The sequence below is a fragment of the Salmo salar genome, chromosome ssa16 (genome assembly GCF_905237065.1).
Source record: "Salmo salar chromosome ssa16, Ssal_v3.1, whole genome shotgun sequence".
In the NCBI taxonomy this organism is placed as follows: Eukaryota; Metazoa; Chordata; class Actinopteri; order Salmoniformes; family Salmonidae; genus Salmo; species Salmo salar.
Window position 1 is genome coordinate 55,179,850 of NC_059457.1, and position 18,952 is coordinate 55,198,801.

The 18,952-nt window shown below is 43.5% G+C and overlaps 1 protein-coding gene across 21 annotated transcripts in view; it reads left to right on the forward strand.

The window, feature by feature from the left end:
* LOC106573836 (kinesin-like protein KIF1A) overlaps positions 1–18,952 on the forward strand; it is a 152,579-nt gene that overhangs the window by 107,126 nt on the left and 26,501 nt on the right. For 9 of the 21 annotated variants that reach the window (XM_045697435.1, XM_045697440.1, XM_045697443.1 and 6 more), the window contains 11 exons: positions 108–193; positions 2,718–2,853; positions 3,545–3,710; positions 3,838–3,928; positions 4,310–4,428; positions 6,228–6,283; positions 7,974–8,082; positions 10,717–10,783; positions 11,495–11,579; positions 11,693–11,798; positions 18,697–18,723. In XM_045697435.1, the coding sequence (XP_045553391.1) occupies positions 108–193; positions 2,718–2,853; positions 3,545–3,710; positions 3,838–3,928; positions 4,310–4,428; positions 6,228–6,283; positions 7,974–8,082; positions 10,717–10,783; positions 11,495–11,579; positions 11,693–11,798; positions 18,697–18,723 (1,048 nt within the window). The remainder of the gene's footprint in view (positions 1–107; positions 194–2,717; positions 2,854–3,544; positions 3,711–3,837; positions 3,929–4,309; positions 4,429–6,227; positions 6,284–7,973; positions 8,083–10,716; positions 10,784–11,494; positions 11,580–11,692; positions 11,799–18,696; positions 18,724–18,952) is intronic. The other 12 variants (XM_045697441.1, XM_045697442.1, XM_045697449.1 and 9 more) reach the window with 4 other exon arrangements.

The window sequence follows — 18,952 nt, forward strand, 5'->3', positions numbered from 1 at the left end:
ACCCTCATTACAGTCAGTATATTAGCTCAGGTAGGGTTTGACTCTAGGACAGACTGAGTGTGACTTCTAGAGGAAGTCAAGTGAAGGTCTTTTGTGTTTCCCTCCAGCTGATGAGGAGGCTCCTGACTACGGCTCCGGTGTCCGCCAGTCTGGCACCGCCAAGATCTCCTTCGAGGACCGGGAGTTTGAGAAGGTACGTCTCCTGAGCAAACCAACAGAGGATATCAGGCACTGTTTTGTCTAGTCAGTGTCTATGTAGCTCCCCTAGTTTTACTAGCTAACTGTCGGGAGTTACCTCATAGAGATAGATAGAGGACTCTAGTGCTCAAAAGCCTGAGCGTCATTGAGGACTTTCACCATTTTGAAGTAGTCAGCTGGGTGGGACTTCCTATGGGTTATAGAAGGATCACATGATTCCATTCAGGTCATCAGGCGACATCAGCCAATTAATTATACTTGTGAGCAAACATTCCATAACTGCAGGTGGTAGTAAATCACCAACCTTGGCTTTATACCTGTTCAGACAACACCCTCCAGGTGGCAGTATGCACCCTTTCAGTTTGTTTACCAACTCATAGAAGTAGTAGAAGAAGAAAATGTACTACTTAAAAATGGAGATGGCCTCCTTTGGCGCTGCCCATGCTCTCACAGACGCCCTAATGGGACCGATACGATGTCTACAGTATCTATATGTAAGTCTATGGGCTACCTCTCTTAGCTTTGCTAATGGTCAGTGGCTAGGCTGCCCCCACTAGCTTTGCTAATGGTCAGTGGCTAGGCTGCCCCCACTAGCTTTGCTAATGGTCAGTGGCTAGGCTGCCCCCACTAGCTTTGCTAATGGTCAGTGGCTAGGCTGCTCCCACTAGCTTTGCTAACGGTCAGTGGCTAGGCTGCCCCCACTAGCTTTGCTAACGGTCAGTGGCTAGGCTGCCCCCACTAGCTTCGCAAACGGTCAGTGGCTAGGCTACCCCCACTAGCTTTGCTAACGGTCAGTGGCTAGGCTGCCCCCACTAGCTTTGCTAACGGTCAGTGGCTAGGCTGCCCCCACTAGCTTTGCAAACGGTCAGTGGCTAGGCTACCCCCGCTAGCTTTGCTAACGGTCAGTGGCTAGGCTACCCTCACTAGCTTTGCAAACGGTCAGTGGCTAGGCTACCCCCACTAGCTTTGCTAACGGTCAGTGGCTAGGCTGCTCCCACTAGCTTTGCTAACGGTCAGTGGCTAGGCTACCCCCACTAGCTTTGCTAACGGTCAGTGGCTAGGCTACCCTCACTAGCTTTGCAAACAGTCAGTGGCTAGGCTGCCCCTACTAGCTTGGCTAACGGTCAGTGGCTAGGCTGCCCCCACTAGCTTTGCAAACGGTCAGTGGCTAGGCTGCCCCTACTAGCTTTGCTAACGGTCAGTGGCTAGGCTTCCCCCACTAGCTTTTCAAACGGTCAGTGGCTAGGCTGCCCCTACTAGCTTTGCTAACGGTCAGTGGCTAGTCTACCCTCACTAGCTTTGCAAACGGTCAGTGGCTAGGCTGCCCCCACTAGCTTTGCTAACGGTCAGTGGCTAGGCTACCACGTCTTCCACAGATAGAACAATGAGCCAGATGTTTCACCGGATGTATAAATCAGAAGAATCCGATTGGCATTTCCACTCACCACCAAATATGGTAATTAGAGGAAGCACAGTGACCGGCAGTAAAAATACATTTGCGTTGTTTAGAAGGAGTTCAAGTGCGAATTTAGTTATTGCACACACACACACTTCACATAGTAGGCATTCTCTAATGGAAATATGCAAATACATGCTAGAAAGCGATAGGCTCTTGCTATTTCGTCCATGGCTCTGCCCACCCCCTTGCTTGTTTGGCCAACTATGATTAATTTGCTCCTATTGGAAACGACAGGCTGTGGTCTAACTTGGGTTAGTTATAAACATCTTTGCCTTTACTGTAGCTTTGCTAACTGTCAGTGGCTAGGCTACCCCCTCTAGCTTTGCTAACTGTCAGTGGCTAGGCTACCCCCTCTAGCTTTGCTAACTGTCAGTGGCTAGGCTACCCCCTCTAGCTTTGATAACTGTCAGTGGCTAGTCTACCCCCTCTAGCTTTGCTAACTGTCAGTGGCTAGGCTACCCCCTCTAGCTTTGCTAACTGTCAGTGGCTGGCTACCACCTCTAGTCTTGCTATCTGTCAGTGGCTGGCTACCACCTCTAGCTTTGCTAACTGTCAGTGGCTAGGCTACCACCTCTAGCTTTGCTAACTGTCAGTGGCTAGGCTACCCCCTCTAGCTTTGCTAACTGTCAGTGGCTAGGCTACCCCCTCTAGCTTTGCTAACTGTCAGTGGCTGGCTACCACCTCTAGTCTTGCTAACTGTCAGTGGCTAGGCTACCACCTCTAGCCTTGCTAACTGTCAGTGGCTGGCTACCACCTCAAGCCTTGCTAACTGTCAGCGGCTGGCTACCACCTCTAGCCTTGCTAACTGTCAGCGGCTGGCTATCACCTCTAGCCTTGCTAACTGTCAGCGGCTGGCTACCACCTCTAGATTGTTAACTGTATGCTGATCAGTGGCTACCTTACCAAGCCTTGTTCACTGTATGCTAGTCATTGGCAATGTTCTCTAGCTTTGTTAACTGTATGCTGCTCTAGCTTTGCTAACTGTATGCTATCGTGTGACTAGTCAGTGACTAGGCCTACCTCCCAGCTTTGCTAACTGTATGCTGTCCCTTGTGGTCAGTTCCAGGCTGAGTCGTGCCCCACTGGTCTATCCCGTACCGGGGAGTCCCAAGAAGAGCTGCGTTTCGTGGAGGGTGAGGGACAGAACTCAGGGATGGAACCCTCGGCCGATGAGGTCAACAACAACAATTGTGCGGGTAACGACCACTGGCTGTGTAGTCTTTTGTCTCAGCCGCTGTGATGTCTCATCAAACTGTCTCTCCTCAGCTGCTGTGATGTCTCATAAAACTGTCTCTGTCTCTCTGTGATGTCTCATCAAACTGTCTCTCCTCAGCTGCTGTGATGTCTCATCAAATTGTCTCTCCTCAGCTGCTGTGATGTCTCATCAAACTGTTTCTCCTCAGCCGCTTTGGTCTCTCATCAAACTGTCTCTGTCTCTCTGTGATGTCTCATCAAACTTTCTCTGTCTCTCTGGGATGTCTCATCAAACTGTCTCTCCTCAGCTGCTGGGATGTCTTATCAAACTGTATCTTCTCAGCTGCTGTGATCACTCATCAAACTGTCTGTGTGGGTCTGGTCTGTCTGTATGGGTCTGGTCTGTCTGTGTGGGTCTGGTCTGTTTGTGTGGTCTGTCTGTGTGGGTCTGGTCTGTCTGTATGGGTCTGTGTGGGTCTGGTCTGTCTGTGTGTGCAGTACTTATATTCATTACGTCAAATGTATTTCTGTACGGGTAGATAGTGTGTTTATGAGAGTGTGCCAGAGTGAACCAACACATTCACTGAAGATATACTGTTGTAAGGATGTAGGGTCGTGTGGTGCAGAGAGAATTAGCACACTACATATATACTCAATGTCTCTTCTCTCCCCCCCCCCCCCACCCCCCTGTAGCCAGTCCAGATGAGTTGGAGAGCCCCCTGAAGACCAACCTGGAGGGAGAAGCTCTGGACGGAGCCCTGGAACACCTGAGGATAGGTGACATCTTCACCTTCAGAGTGACGGTCCTCCAGGCCTCCAGCATCTCTGCAGAGTACGCTGACATCTTCTGCCAGTTCAAGTAAGTTGTTGTTGTTTTTGTTATTGTCGTTCTAAGATCTTTCAGATCAACTAGACCCCGTAACAGACTGTGAGTGGTAGCTAACAAGCCCCCCCTCCCTCTCTCTCTCTTTCGGGTTTACCTACAGTTTCATCCACCGCCATGATGAGGCCTTTTCCACAGAGCCTCTGAAGAACACAGGGCGAGGCCCTCCTCTGGGCTTCTACCACGTACAGAACGTAAGCAGTGAATCAATCACATTTAATTATAAAGCTCTTTTTATATCAGAAGTTCTCACAAAGGGTTTTACAGTAAATACTGTAGTATGCAGTGGGCATGAAGAAAGAAATACACAAATGTGATGGTTAGATATTTATTTTACCAGGCAAGTCAGTTAAAAGAACAAATTCTTATTTTCAATGACGGCCTAGGAACAGTGGGTTAACTGCCTTGTCCAGGGGGCAGAACGACAGATTTGTACCTCGTCAGCTCGGGGATTTGAACTTGCAACCCTTTCGGTTACTAGTCCAACGCTCTAACCACTAGGTTACCCTGCCGCCCCAATACGCTTTGTTTCTCAAGTGGTCGTAGCTAGCTATCTCTTTATTGGTTCTCAACAGATTGCTGTAGAGGTCACCAAATCCTTTGTGGAGTACATCAAGACCCAGCCTATGGTGTTTGAGGTGTTTGGTCACTACCAGAAACAGCCTTTCCATCCTCTCTGCAAGGACCTGATCAGGTACAGTAGTCGCTGGTCACTCACGTCATTATGTTCATTGTAACGGACAGGGCCCACTTGCGACGTAACCTAAGCATTACGGTGATCGTTTCAGATTCGTCGTTATTTTACAAGCCAACTTTAAAAAAAAAAAAAATTTAAAGAGTGTTTCCCAAACAAGCGCGTAGAGAGAACGTTCGCTAGGTGCGTCGTTAGACCACGTGTCGCTACTGATAGGATGGAAAGAAAAGCAACGCTGTTCTCGGATCAGCTTTCTCTATTCAAATATTACCTTAACATTATAATTATTCCACAATACTGACGACGGATCATCTCCTCGAGAGATATTACCAGCTATGGTTGCAAATAGGCTAGTTTATTAGTCTTACCCAATAATAATAATCCACAGATTAGGCACACCATTCACACACAATTTTATTTATTTAACTAGGCAAGTCAGTTAAGAACAAATTCTTATTTACAATGCCGGCCTACCACCGGCCAATTGTGCGCCGCCCTATGTGACTCCCAATCACGGCCGGATGTGATACAGCCTGGAATCAAACCAGGGACTGTAGTGGCGCCTCTTGTGCTGAGATGCTGCGCCACTCGGGAGCCAACGAAACACATCGAGGCAAAAATTATAGACAGTAGCCTAGTCGTAAAATAGAGCTCAATTGATTGAACATGAAATAGATTTCAATATGATTGAAGTAGGACAATGTAGGCCTGTGTAGCCTATATATCTTTTAATGCAGTCATCTCGGTTTTCATTTGAAGCATAATTTTATCTTTTACTTGTTTGTAACAATTGCAAATACTTTGTTAATTTTTTTATTTATTTTTTGGTCAACTTTGTTCTGAAGTTAATCGGCGGCCATGATTGTTTCGAGGAGATCTTGTGTGAATAAAGTAACACGGGAGAAATAACAGTGATGCACTTTGGCTGCGTTGAGAATGGTCTGGATCACATCATAGACGTGTAAAAGTTTTTCTAAAGAGCAACTGCCCCTTAAAAACAAAACTTGTCATTTAGAAAGCATCCGTCAATATGAGTCAGAAACATTTATTCTACTGACCAAAATTTACTACAAAGTGTAAAAAAAAATAAAAAATACGATCATTTTGGTCATAAAAATCAGTCTCATCCAAAACCGAGTTTTGACTGCAGCACAATGCAAATGAAGGTTGAATTTGTTTCAATCCTGCCCACATGCCCACAGCTGGCGGCACACAACAAGTCAGAAATTCGTAGTGCAGCTCCATGTGGCCCAATCGTAATCCTCGTCGTAAATTTAGGTTGACTTTGGATATCCCTATGGGGCTAGTTAGGGACCATCAGTAAATTACACAATGTACAATGGACAATACGTTAAAATTCCAAGAGTAAAAAATGTAAATTATATAAAAAAAAAATAAAACAACTTGAACCATTTATAAATTGTAGAATTTCATATACAAATATTGAAATAATTTAATGAGAACTAAAAGGTGTGTAAACACAAAAACAACTCAATTGTTTTTGAATTCAGTCATGGTCACTAGCATTTCTTCATTAACCAAATCAGGAAGTGCAGTCGTCCTTTAAGAGCCAAAGTTACTAACAAAGTTGCTGGGAAACACCTCGGTTACTAAACATATATCACTACTGTAAGTCACTCTGGATAAGAGCGTCTGCTAAATGACGTAAATGTAAATATCGTCAGAAGGTTCTAACGATAATCTTAACGCTACGAAGGCTCTGGGAAAATGTATCCTTGATCTTTTGATGTGACTGTAACATACTGTATAATTTACTGTACCTGTCTCTCTCCCACCAGCCCTCTGCGTCCCTGCAGAAGGCAGTTCCCCAAAGTCATGCCCCTGTCCAAACCAGGTAAGCACCAGAACCATGGTATTCAGTCTTAGTAAACAAATAGATTTCAACAAAAAATAATGGATCTGCATAAAGATATGTCTGTTTTTATTTTGAAGCAGCACACAGTACACAGTACACAGTACACAGCACACAGCACACAGTACACAGTACACAGCACACAGTACACAGCACACAGCACACAGTACACAGCACACAGCACACAGCACACAGTACACAGCACACAGCACACAGTACACAGCACACAGTACACAGCACACAGCACACAGTACACAGCACACAGCACACAGTACACAGTACACAGCACACAGTACACAGCACACAGTACACAGTGTGTATCATTCTGTTGTGTGGCCTGTGTACAGTACTCTATGTTGCTACCTACAGCGCATGTCTGTTGCATGGCCTCCGTACTCGTGTACTGTTAGTCTATGTAATGTCACGCTTGATGCTTTTGGCTGTACTATATGCTGTGTAATGTCACGTCAGCTCAGTTCAATGTTGTTGGGTACGTGTTACTCTACGTGTGACTGTGAAGTAGCAGACGATGAGACGCCGCCCGACCGGGAGAAGACGCTGGAGCTGATTCGCTACCTGGTCCCAGAGGTGTTCAATGGGGCGCTGGTGGACTCTCTGTCAGGCCACGCCCTGTCCGCAGCCGGATTGGCCGCCTCTTTCCTCCTCGAGGGGGAGGGGCCACCCAGTCTTCCAGCCCCGCCCCTCTCTATCTGTTCAGTTATCAGAGCCCAGAAACCGGGTTGGTTACCGTCTGAGCCAATGAGAGTCCCTTGAAACTAACCTCTTTTTTTATATCACTCTGATGTGCATTTACACAGGCAACCAAAATCTGATTTTATGACACTTTTGACCAATCAGATCAGATTTTTTTTGCCAACAATTAGGGAAAACATCATAATTGGGCTGCCTGTGAAAATACAGCCAAGATGATAAATTGTAAATCAGATATAGAAACAGATATCTTAAATTAGCACCGATAGATTGTAGTCATAGACATTAATGCGTCGCTCTTACATTCAACTGAGTTCAGTATAAAGAAAGAAAATAGATGTTTTACCAACTGATATAAAAAAAAAGAGGAGGTTGTATTTTCAGGGATTTTTCCCAAAGGCTCTCTTCTCGTGCCTTGTTGTGTGTCTACTGTTATCCTGTCTGGTTGATTTCCCCCCCTGTGGTCTCTTCCTCAAATGGATCTATGGGTTTTCAGCGTCTGTAGTTACGATAAACAATCATTTATTGCTTGTCGTTTTTTGTTGTTGCTTGATAGGAGTCTAAAAAAAGATCTGCGTTAGCGTGCTTTTGATCGATCATACCTTGACCTCTCTTTCTGATTCTTCTCCTATGTAGGACCTGAGCTACTTATTCCTCAGCGTTATTTCATTATTTCCTTGAGAAATATTGTAAATATACCCAAATAATTACAGGTCGTTTTTTATCAGATTGTACATTTTTCACGGGCACATCCTTGTAATGTTAAGGGATGACTGCTGTGTTGATTGCCCTGCCTTTCCGCAGGACTGTACTGAGTGGTTCCTCCATCTCTCCCTGCGTTATTCTCATCCCCTCTCTTTTTAAGCCTTTCTTTCTTTCACAGCTCTCCCTGCTCCCTGCTACTGAAAACGGAGTCTCTTTTGTGGTAACCTTGTCTCTCTTCACCTTCTCCCCCCTTTAGTCCCTGCCACCAAGCTGACTACCCTGATGCGTCCTACAGCCGGGCCCTGCCACTGCAAGTATGACCTCATGGTGTTCTTTGAGATCTGCGAACTGGAGGCCAGTGGAGAGTGAGTATTCCATAGAGATACTATATATATATAATATATTTATATGTATATATATATATTATATATATATATATAATATATATATATATATATTATATATATATATTATATATATATATATAATATATATATATATATATATATATATATTTTATATATATATATATATATGTGTGTGTATATATATATATATACACACAATATATCTTCTTGGGGCTATGTGGGATGCTAGCGTGCCACCCGTGGTGCACCCTATCAACAGTAGGTGCATTTCAAGAGCGGCAAATTTGAAACCAAATAAATGTCAAAATTCAAATTTTTCAAACATACAACTATCTTACACCCTTTGAAAGATAAACATCTCCTTAATCTAACCACCTCGTCCGATTTCAAAAAGGTTTTACGGCGAAAGCATAAAGTTAGATTATGTTAGGAGAGTACATTGACAATAGCTGTGTGTAATGTTTTGCAATTCAAAGACAGGCGTCACCAAAACCATAAAACCAGCTAAAATGATGCACTAACCTTTAACAATCTCCATCAGATGACACTCCTAGGACATTATGTTAGACAATAAATGCATTTTTAGTTCTATCAAGTTCATATTTATATCCAAAAACAGCGGTTTACTATGGCGTTGATGTTCAGGAAATCGTTTCCCTCCAATAACCGGCAGTCAAGTCAGCACCACAAATTAAATAATTAAAATTAGAAAACATTGGTAAAATATTATATTGTCATTTAAAGAATTATAGATTTACATCTCTTGAACACAATCAACTTGACAGATTTAAAAATAACCTTACTGGGAAATCACACTTTGCAATAATCTGAGCACTGCGCCCAGAAAAATACGCTTTGCTATACAGACAAACGGCCATGTTGGAGAGATCTAAAATCGAAAATACTATGTAAATAATCCATTACCTTTGATTCTCTTCATCAGATGTCACTTCCAGGAATCCCAGGTCCATAACAAATGTAGTTTTGTTCAAAAAAGCTCATCATTTATGTCCAAAAAGCTCCGTGTTGTTAGCACATGATCTAAGCCAGCCGGACTTCTCGTCATGAACGAGGGGAAAAAATATATTTACGTTCGTTCAAACATGTCAAACGTTGTATAGCATAAATCATTAGTGCCTTTTTTAACCAGAACATGAATAATATTCAAGGTGGACGAATGCATTCTCTTTTATAACGTATTGGAACGAGGGTACCCAACATGAACTCGCGCGCCAGAGTCTAATCGGCCATCACCGTTCCAAGGCTCTTGTTCGGTCAGATCTCACAGTAAAAGACTCAAAACACTTTGTAAAGTCTGGTGACATCTAGTGGAAGCAATAGGAAGTGCCAAAACATTAATCAACCCCTGTGTGTTTCAATGGCATAGGCTTAAAGGTAATTCAACACATCAGGTATCCACTTCCTGTCAGAAAATGTCTCAGGGTTTTGCCTGCCAAATGAGTTCTGTTATACTCACAGACACCATTCAAACAGTTTTAGAAACTTTAGGGTGTTTTCTATCCATATATAATAAGTATATGCATATTCTAGTTACTGGGTAGGATTAGTAACCAGATTAAATCGGGTACGTTTTTTTATCCAGCCGTGAAAATACTGCCCCCTAGCCCCAACAGGATATACACACAATATATAAATACTAAATTACTATAGTGTATATACAACTGTATATATGTGCTCTATATTAAATTCCATGAAGTATCCCATCTCACCACTCTCACGCTCAAATGGTTACTATAGGCTACCTTCCAATATTCACACTACCGTACTACCTAGAGGGAAACAATTGTTTGGTTATAAATTCTAAGTGATGTATGGACATTGGAACATAGACACAGTAGTGTATACACGGTGTCACGTCCTGACCATAGAAAGCTGTTATTTTCTATGGTAGAGTAGGTCAGGGTGTGTTCTAGTCTAGTTTTTCTATGTTGTCAGGTTCTAGTTTTGTATTTCTATGTTGGGTTTTGTTTGGGATGATCTCCAATTAGAGGCAGCTGGTCCTCGTTGTCTCTAATTGGAGATCATACTTAAGTAGGTTTTTGGGAGATGATTTCTGAGTTAGTGTATGTTTCTACTCTGCGTCACGGTTTGTTGTTTTTTCGTTCGTTCAGTTTATTTTATGTATGTATTGCAAAGTTTCACAGTGAAAATAAAATGTGGAACGACACACACGCTGCACTTTGGTCCGCTCCTTCCTACGACCACCGTGACACATGGAGGCAAAGCTCCATTGTCACCTCAACAGACTCTGCTAATCGATGATCAATATTATACTCTTAATGTTCTATTAATTATCAAATAATCGAATTTCAAATGAAACTTTATTAGTCACATGCGCCGAATACAACAAGTGGAGACCTTACCGTGAAATGCTCACTTACAAACCCTTAACCAACAGTGCTGTTCAAGAAAGAGTTAATTAAATGAATTAAAGATGACTGGAGTCACTGACAATTTTACATTTAGAGATCTATTACCAACGTGGAAAGTTTATTTAAGAACCAGAGTAGTAACAATATCAGCATTAACAACATATTGGCCAATGTGAAATCAACGAGAGTCTTGTTACTGTGCAGGAAAATAAATGATGGTTCTCTCTGTTTCCTATAGATACATCCCAGCAGGAGTGGACCATAGAGGAGGCATGCCTTGCCATGGGACATTCATGCTGCACCAGGTAGGTCATTCAGGGAGTGGAGAAGTAGTTATGATCGAACTGATGTGTTCTGTATGAACATAATGCTTCCTCATTCTGAACATAATGCTTCCTCATTTTGAACATAATGCTTCCTCATTCTGAACATAATGCTTCCTCATTCTGAACATAATGCTTCTTCTTTCTGAACATAATGCTTCCTCATTTTGAACATAATGCTTCCTCATTCTGAACATAATGCTTCCTCATTTTGAACATAATGCGAACGTAATGCTTCCTCATTCTGAACATAATGCTTCCTCATTCTGAACATAATGCTTCCTCATTCTGAACATAATGCTTCCTCATTCTGAACATAATGCTTCCTTATTCTGAACATAATGCTTCCTCATTCTGAACATAATGCTTCCTCATTCTGAACATAATGCTTCCTCATTCTGAACATAATGCTTCCTCATTTTGAACATAATGCTTCCTCATTTTGAACATAATGCTTCCTCATTCTGAACATAATGCTTCCTCATTTTGAACATAATGCGAACGTAATGCTTCCTCATTCTGAACGTAATGCTTCCTCATTCTGAACATAATGCTTCCTCATTCTGAACATAATGCTTCCTCATTCTGAACATAATGCTTCCTCATTCTGAACGTAATGCTTCCTCATTCTGAACATAATGCTTCCTCATTCTGGACATAATGCTTCCTCTCTCGTTCACTCCCCCTTCTCAGGGTATCCAGAGGCGTGTCACGCTGACCATCGTTCATGAGACAGGTGGAGACATCGAGTGGAAGGATGTCCGGGAACTGGTTGTGGGTGAGTCTGTTCAAGACGGTTTGTGTACCATGTGTCTGTGTTATGAATACTGTATAACAACATCGATATCTATGAAGTGCACCACTCTAAACGTCTCCTCCTCCTCTCACCAGGTCGTATCCGTAACTCTCCCGAGGGGGACGATGCCATCATAGACCCAAACATCCTGTCACTCAACATCCTGTCAGCTGGGTCTGTCAAGCCCATGCAGGAGGACAGGTATGTAACCAGACTCTACCCATCGTAGGGACCCTAGCAGACTCTACCCTTCATAGGGACCCTACCAGTCTCTACCCTTCATAGGGACCCTACCAGTCTCTACCCTTCACAGGGACCCATAGACATTATCTGCGTCTCCAATGGCACCCTATTCCCTGTACAGTACACTACTTATGACCAACACACAAACACAAAGTAGTATATAGGGAATAGGCTTGCATTTGGAACGCATCTATAAGGCACGAGGGGATGTGGTACATGGCCAATATACTACGGCAAAGGGATGTTTTTGGGCACGACGCAACGCGGAGTGCCTGGACACAGCCCTTAGCCCTGGTATATTGGCCATGTACCACAAACCCCCGAGGTGCCTTATTGCTATTATAAACTGGTTACCAACATAATTAGAGCAGTAAAAATAAAATGTTTTGTCATACCCGTGGTATACCACGGATGCCAGCCAATCAGCATTCAGGGCTCGAACAGCCCAGTTTATAATCAGAGGTAACCCACAAAACAACTGAATACTATGTTATGTTTGATGATTGGTTATGATTTGACAATATACACTAAATGGCCAAAAGTATGTGGACACCCTTTCAAATTTGTGGATTCGGATATTTCAGCCACACCCGTTGTTGCTGACAGGTGTATAAAATTGAGCACACAGCCATGCAATCTCCATAGACAAACATTGGCAGTAGAATGGCCCGTACTGAAGAGCTCAGTGACTTTCAACATGGCACCGTCAAAGGATGACACCTTTCCAACAAGTCAGTTTGTCAAATTTCTGCCCTGCTAGAGCTGCCCCGGTCAACTGTAAATGCTGTTATTGTGAAGTGGAAACATCTAGGAGCAACAACGGCTCAGCTGCGAAGTGGTAGAACACACAAGCTCACAGAACGGGACAGCCGAGTGCTGAAGCACGTTGAAAATTGTCTGTCCTCTGTTGCAACACCCACTACCAAGTTCCAGACTGCCTCTGGAAGCAACGTCAGCACAAGAACTGTTCGTCGGGAGCATCATGAAATTGGTTTCCATGGCCGAGCAGCCGCACATAAGCCTAAGATAACCATATGTAAAGCCAAGCGTCGGCTGGAGTGGTGTAAAGCTCGCCGCCATTGGACTCTGGAAAAGTGGTAACGCGTTCTCAGGAGTCATGAATCACGCGCCACCATCTGGCAGTCCGACTGATGAATCTGGGTTTGGCGGATGCCAGGAGAGCACTACCTGCCCCAATGCATAGTGCCAACTGTAAAGTTTGCTGGAGGAGGAATAATGGTCTGGGGGCTGTTTTTCATGGTTCAGGCCCCTTAGTTCTAGTGAAGGAAAATCGTAATACTACAACATACAATGACATTCTAGACGATTCTGTGCTTCCAACTTTGTGGCAACAGTTTGGGGAAAACCCTTTTCTATTTCAGCATATAGTTTGTCGAGATCTGTGTGGAAGAACTTGATTGGCCTGCACAGAGCCCTGACCTCAACCCCATCGAACACCGTTGGGATGAATTGGAACGCCGACTGCGAGCCAGGGCCTAATCGCCCAACATCAGTGGCCGACCTCTCTAATGCTCTTGTGGCTGAATTGAAGCAAGTCCCCGCAGCAATGTTCCAACATCTAGTGGAAAGCCTTCCCAGAAGACTGGAGGCTGTTATAGCAGCAATGTTCCAACATCTAGTGGAAAGCCTTCCCAGAAGACTGGAGGCTGTTATAGCAGCAAAAGGGGGAACCAATGGAATGAGATGTTTGATGAGCAGCTGTACACATACTTTTGGCCATGTAGTGTAAGTTCTATTCAATATATAAGTTTTATATAGACCATTCCAGCTGTTATTTTGTTGGAATTATTAACCTTGTTTTGAACTGTTTGATACAATACAGTTAAATTACAGTTCTGAAAATGTTAGATTTGCATCATAACCAGTTAAACACAATATCACTACAACAATGTTCCATTACCATTGTGTTTCTCCTGCCATTTTTTGAATTCGCAGTCCTCAGCGGAAATTCAAAACTGAAATGTCACGATCACTATGGAAACGCTAGCATGTGTTAATCTTCCGGAGAGCTGTGCTCTGGAGACACATTCTCTCATCTAAAGCCAGCCACACACCCTCCTCTCCCGTCCCCAAACACACACACACACACACACACACACACACACACACACACACACACACACACACACACACACACACACACACACACACACACACACACACACACACACACACCTCACAGACATATAATGAATAGAACGAGCTTGGAACCTCTAAACTCTGTCAATTTGACTGGTAAACTCACGGGTGAAACTCGCAATGGCCGACCAGTCGACACATTATGCCATCGTTGACTTGAATGGGGACGGCCGTTCTATCCATTCTATTTCTACGTCAACCTCCCCCCGGAGGATCACAGAGAGCCTAACCACTCTAACACAACACTCTCTATAACTGTGCCAAAGGAGTGTGCAGTCGGCTCTGTCCCGTTTTATACGTGACTGGACACCATTCACATTACTGTATATCACTTGTAAAGACACTTTGAAGCTATTGTACACTGCACACAGGCTGCTGATGCATGGCACTCATAGTGGGGCAGCTATGGGTCAGAACGCTTGATGAAGGCTCACGCGGTCAAGATGCACAGCTTGATTGATTTTAACCAATTTCCACGCAAAGAGGCTTTACCCCCCCCCCCAACCCCTCCTCCTCTCCCACTCTTCTTCCACTGAAGCAGCTGATGCTTGGTAGTAAACAACATGTGGTTCTACCTGTCTAGAAAACAGGAGGTCACATGATCAGTGGGAGAAAGATGACACAGCAAGACTTACCCATCCTTCTGCACAGGTGGCACAAAAAAATAAATAAATGAAAAAACATTTCTAGTACAAAATGATCGTATTGATTGTGATCCGTCCTTTTGATGAAATACCTGTCACGGATCCTTCAGATAAGTAGGCCTGTAACTGGCTTGATTAACAACCTCTTCCTATTATATTGATGGTTGTTTATGTCACCACTATGCTGGCTCCCCTTATTGCTAGTGTGTCTGCTGCTGGTTTCTGTATGTCCATCTGTCATCCCAGCTGACCACCCCTTATGCTGCCTCTCACCCTGGTCACTGCGTACTCACCTCTCACCCTGGTCACTGCGTAATCACCTCTCACCCTGGTCACTGCGTAATCACCTCTCACCCTGGTCACTGCATACTCACCTCTCACCCTGGTCACTGCGTACTCACCTCTCACCCTGGTCACTGCGTACTCACCTCTCACCCTGGTCACTGCGTACTCACCTCTCACCCTGGTCACTGCGTAATCACCTCTCACCCTGGTCACTGCATACTCACCTCTCACCCTGGTCACTGCGTACTCACCTCTCACCCTGGTCACTGCGTACTCACCTCTCACCCTGGTCACTGCGTACTCACCTCTCACCTGGTCACTGCGTACTCACCTCTCACCCTGGTCACTGCGTACTCACCTCTCACCCTGGTCACTGCGTATTCACCTCTCACCCTGGTCACTGCGTACTCACCTCTCACCCTGGTCACTGCGTATTCACCTCTCACCCTGGTCACTGCGTACTCACCTCTCACCCTGGTCACTGCGTACTCACCTCTCACCCTGGTCACTGCGTACTCACCTCTCACCCTGGTCACTGCGTACTCACCTCTCACCCTGGTCACTGCATACTCACCTCTCACCCTGGTCACTGCGTACTCACCTCTCACCCTGGTCACTGCGTACTCACCTCTCACCCTGGTCACTGCGTACTCACCTCTCACCCTGGTCACTGCGTACTCACCTCTCACCCTGGTCACCGCGTACTCACCTCTCACCCTGGTCACTGCGCATTCACCTCTCACCCTGGTCACTGCATACTCACCTCTCACCTCATAATTCAACTAATTGTTACTATAATCTCACTCAGTCCCCATCCTCACATAGATCTATAAGACCCTACGGAGTATGGCTTGTACCAGCAGCTGTAAAACATTGATGGATGATGTTGATCCTCATGGGATACACCCTCCTGCCATTTCAAGACCACATATCCACCGTGCACTGGACTGATGTCCTATGCTAACTCACTTAGCATAACTACACACCATAACTCACTTAGCATAACTACACACCATAACTCACTTAGCATAACCACACACCATAACTCACTTAGCGTAACTACACACCATAACTACACACTATAACTACACACCATAACTACACACCATAACTCACTTAGCAAACTACACACCATAACTACACACTATAACTACACACCATAACTACACACTATAACTACACACAATAACTACACACCATAACTACACACCATAACTCACAGACCATAACTACACACTATAACTACACACCATAACTACACACTATAACTACACACAATAACTACACACCATAACTACACACTATAACTCACGGACCATAACTACACACCATAACTACACACCATAACTACACACAATAACTACACACCATAACTACACACCATAACTCACTTAGCATAACTACACACCATAACTACACACAATAACTACACACCATAACTACACACCATAACTCACTTAACATAACTACACACCATAACTACACACAATAACTACACACCATAACTACACACCATAACTCACTTAGCATAACTACACACCATAACTCACTTAGCATAACTACACACCATAACTACACACCATAACTCACGGAGCATAACTACACACCATAACTCACTTAGCATAACTACACACCATAACTACACACCATAACTACACACCATAACTCACTTACCATAACTCACTTACCATAACTCACTTACCATAACTCACTTACCATAACTCACTTACCATAACTCACTTACCATAACTACACGCCATAACTACACGCCATAACTACACGCCATAACTCACTTAGCATAACTACACGCCATAACTACATGCCATAACTACACGCCATAACTACACGCCATAACTCACTTAGCATAACTACACGCCATAACTACACGCCATAACTACACACCATAACTCACTTAGCATAACTACACACCGTAACTCACTTAGCATAACTACACACCGTAACTACACACAATAACTACACAGCGTAACTACACACCATAACTCACGTAGCATAACTACACACCATAACTACACGCCATAACTACACGCCATAACTCACTTAGCATAACAACACGCCATAACTACACGCCATAACTACACGCCATAACTCACTTAGCATAACTACACACCGTAACCCACTTAGCGTAACTACACACCATAACTACACACAATAACTACACAGCATAACTACACACCATAACTCACGTAGCATAACTACACACCATAACTACACACCATAACTCACTTAGCATAACTTCAAACCATAACTACACACCATAACTCACTTAGCATAACTACACACCATAACTCATGGAGCATAACTACACAGCATAACTACACACCATTACTCACTTAGCATATCTTCACACTATAACTACACAACATAACTCACTTAGCATAACTACACGCCATAACTACACACCATAACTCATTTAGCATATCTACACACTATATCTACACACTATATCTACACACCATGACTACACACCATAACTACACACCGTAACTCACTTAGCATATCTTCACACTATAACTACACACCATAACTCACTTAGCATAACTACACGCCATAACTACACCCCATAACTCACTTAGCATATCTACACACCATATCTACACACTATCTACACACTATATCTACACACCATAACTACACACCATAACTCACTTAGCATATCTACACACCATATCTACACACTATATCTACACACTATATCTACACACCATAACTACACACCATAACTCACTTAGCATATCTACACACCATATCTACACACTATATCTACACACTATATCTTCACACCATATCTACACACCATAACTACTAAGGACAACTACACACCATAACTACACACCATAACTCAATTAGCGTAACTACACACCATAACTCACGTAGCATAACTACACACATAACTACACACCATAACTCACTTAGCATAACTACACACCATAACTACACACCATAACTCACTTAGCATAACTACACACCATAACTACACACCATAACTACACACCATAACTATACACCATAACTACACACCATAACTACACACCATAACTACACACCATAACTCACTTAGCATAACTACACACTATATCTACACACCTTAAATACACACCATAACTACACACCATAACTCACTTAGGATATCTACACACCATAACTACACACCATGACTACACACCATAACGATACACCATAATTACACACCTTAAATACACACCATAACTCACTTAGCGTAACTACACACCATATCTACACACCATAACTACACACCATAACTCACTTAGCATAACTACACACCATATCTACACACCATAACTACACACCATAACTACACACCATATCTACACACCATAATTACACACCATAACTACACACCATAACTACACACCATAACTCACTTAGCATAACTACACACCATAACTAAACACCATAACTCATTTAGCCCAGCCCTGCATTTTACTGTACTACCAACAGTAGGGGCTTGTTAGTGTATAACCTCTGAATTTATTAAGTTATGTCGATGTTTTCTTATGATTTTGTACTAGTATTGTTACCTCTTATCGTTTAACCACACTGCTTTGCTGGTATCCTTTCCCCTAACCCCCCCAAAAAACATTCCTCAGACATAGCTTTGCTGCCATCATACAGGAACAAACAGATTTGCTGTGAGGTCATCAGTAAGGGACAACATGCTGCTGCTGACGTGTCTCTCCCTCCAGTCCACTCCACTAACACAATGTTGTTTTGTTGTTTTTTTGCAGACAGTTTCTTGATTCGGACATGCCTAGGTATATGATTTATATCAAATCCCTCTCCTCCCGTTCTACTATTCAGTAAAAAATATTTACTATTAGATAACACATCTCCTTGTCGTGTTCCTGTAATATCTAAGTTTAATCTCTTCACTCTCACTCCATTTTAAACTCTAGTTGTCCATCCATCATTCAGTTCCCATTGTTTTCCTCTGTGGGTTGTGGCTTTCTCTGTCTCTCTCTGTCTGTCTCTGTCTCTCTCTGT